At 48.6% G+C, this 2,128-nt stretch overlaps 1 protein-coding gene across 1 annotated transcript in view; it reads left to right on the top strand.

The window, feature by feature from the left end:
• ush2a (Usher syndrome 2A (autosomal recessive, mild)) overlaps positions 1-2,128 on the top strand; it is a 113,310-nt gene that overhangs the window by 58,273 nt on the left and 52,909 nt on the right. The window contains exons 16-18 of the mRNA XM_037693645.1: positions 73-282; positions 410-525; positions 864-1,091. Coding sequence (XP_037549573.1) covers positions 73-282; positions 410-525; positions 864-1,091 — 554 coding nt within the window. The remainder of the gene's footprint in view (positions 1-72; positions 283-409; positions 526-863; positions 1,092-2,128) is intronic.

Raw genomic sequence — 2,128 nt, 5'->3', positions numbered from 1 at the left:
CTTCCGACCAGAAGGGACTTGCTGTCTCAGTTGGGGGGACTGATATGGCACCCCAATCCTCAACGTCTTCAGCTGTGGGTGTGGCCACTGCAAGGCTAGGACAGCAGCTGACTGGAGTTTCGAGCCCCGTCAGACGCACCATCCTGGGCGCCAGGGCACCCTCTACTCGTCAGCAGTACGAAAACAGGTGGCGCCTATTTTCCCAATGGTGTTCGGATCACAACAAGGATCCAGTCTCCTGTACAATACCCACCATTCTGGAGTTTCTCCAGTCTCTACTTGGTAAGGGTCGCTGTCCTTCGACGCTTAAAGTTTATGTAGCGGCAATATCATCTAATCACACTGGCATTGATGGCTGTACGGTAGGGAGCCATAATCTAGTCTCTCTTTTTCTGCGTGGTGCCCGTAGGTCACACCCGCCGACAGCTCCACGAGCACCAGGTTGGGACCTTCCCTTGGTTCTCGAAGCTCTGTGCCGTCCTCCTTTCGAGCCTCTGTCGCAGGCGGACCTCAAGTGGCTTTCATGTAAGACGGCTTTTTTGTTGGCTATTACCTCAGCAAAGAGGGTCAGCGAGCTACATGCTCTCTCAATCAGCCCCTCATGTCTCAGGTGGGGCCCTGAGGGCTCGTGTGTTACCTTGTGGCCAAACATTGCATTCGTACCAAAGGTGTTATCTCACTCTCACTCTAATCAACCATTGAGGCTGGCACGTTTTCAGCCTGCGCCTGGTGAGGGGTCTGCATTATTGTGCCCGGTAAGGGCACTGGAGGCATATGTTGCAGCTACTGCCGTGATAAGACATTCAGACCAGCTGTTTGTGTGTTATGGAGGCCCTAGGTTAGGCTGTCCTCTTTCCAAACAGCGCCTCTCCCACTGGATCGTGGACGTCATCTGCCACGCCTATGCTGCAGGGCCCGGCTCCCTCCCTGTCGGCTTGAAGGCTCACTCTACCAGGAGCGTCTCCGCTTCCTGGGCTGCCCTGAGAGGGGTTCCGCTGGAAGCAATATGTGCTGCTGCATCATGGGCTTCCCCAAGCACGTTCACCAGATTTTATAAAGTTAACGTGGCCACCCCTCATCCCCTGGGCCAGGTTCTTCTACAAGGGTCCTCTGGGCCTCCTCAGTGAGGTAGGTGTTAGGATTCCTTGTGACATCGTTGATATTAGTCATTCAGTGCTTTCAGCACCGCCCTCTGGCGGTCAGGAGGGATGAAATAGAACGAAAGTTACGTATGTAACTACGGTTCTATGAATCCCGGATGACCGCCAGAGCTTCTCCGTCACTCAGAATCCTTGCGTTTCGCGAGAAGATTCTGTAGGAGCAGAGCAGCGGATGACGTCGGGCTATATAGCCTCTGATTGGTCATCCGTGTCACACCTGTGACTCCGTTGGTATTATTACTCGAATCAGCGCATGCGCGAAGGGAACATTCAGTGCTTTCAGCACCGCCCTCTGGCGGTCATCCGGGATTCATAGAACCGTAGTTACATACGTAACTTTCGTTTTATAGGGTAATCCGAGTCATTGTTGTAAATTGTCATTGTTGTAAATATGCAGCCAGTCTTTTGTTTACATTAGCCAACAACTGCCTAGTGAAGGGGTCTGCAACCTTTTGCATCAAAAGAGCAATTTCTACCCTTTTGCTCACCAAGTAAAATGTGTCTGGAGTCACAAAACCTGCTCAACTGGAATCATCAGCTGGTGGCCCATGGGCCACTTCAAGTTTATTGTTGTTAATGTTGATCAAAGCTTAAAAGAGCTGCTGCAGGAGGACCAAGAGCCACATGTGGCCCCAGAGCCACAGGTTGCAGACCCCAGGTCTAGTGCATGTGAGGGGTCATATAATTTGCCACTACAAAAATCAGCTAGACAAAATAAAATTGTCTAGATAATAAGCACATGTGTACATAATCACATGGTGAAGATTAAATCAATTCAGATAAGAAGAAAACAATTCCATATTCATAAGGTAGGCTGTGAACATGGCGTCAGAAAAATAAGACCTGTGCAAACCAAAACTTTCCAGTAGTATTATTAAAAAAAAACAAAAATAAAAAATTACAAATAAAAAAAAATAAAAAAAATAAAATAACAATTAAAAAAGTATGCTGGCTCTATTTATATGTGA

Source organism: Nematolebias whitei, chromosome 2 (genome assembly GCF_014905685.2).
Source record: "Nematolebias whitei isolate Nwh7 chromosome 2, NemWhi1, whole genome shotgun sequence".
Classification (NCBI taxonomy): domain Eukaryota; kingdom Metazoa; phylum Chordata; class Actinopteri; order Cyprinodontiformes; family Rivulidae; genus Nematolebias; species Nematolebias whitei.
Note: the sequence above shows the minus strand (reverse complement) of the source record. Positions and strands in the feature narration are given on the sequence as shown.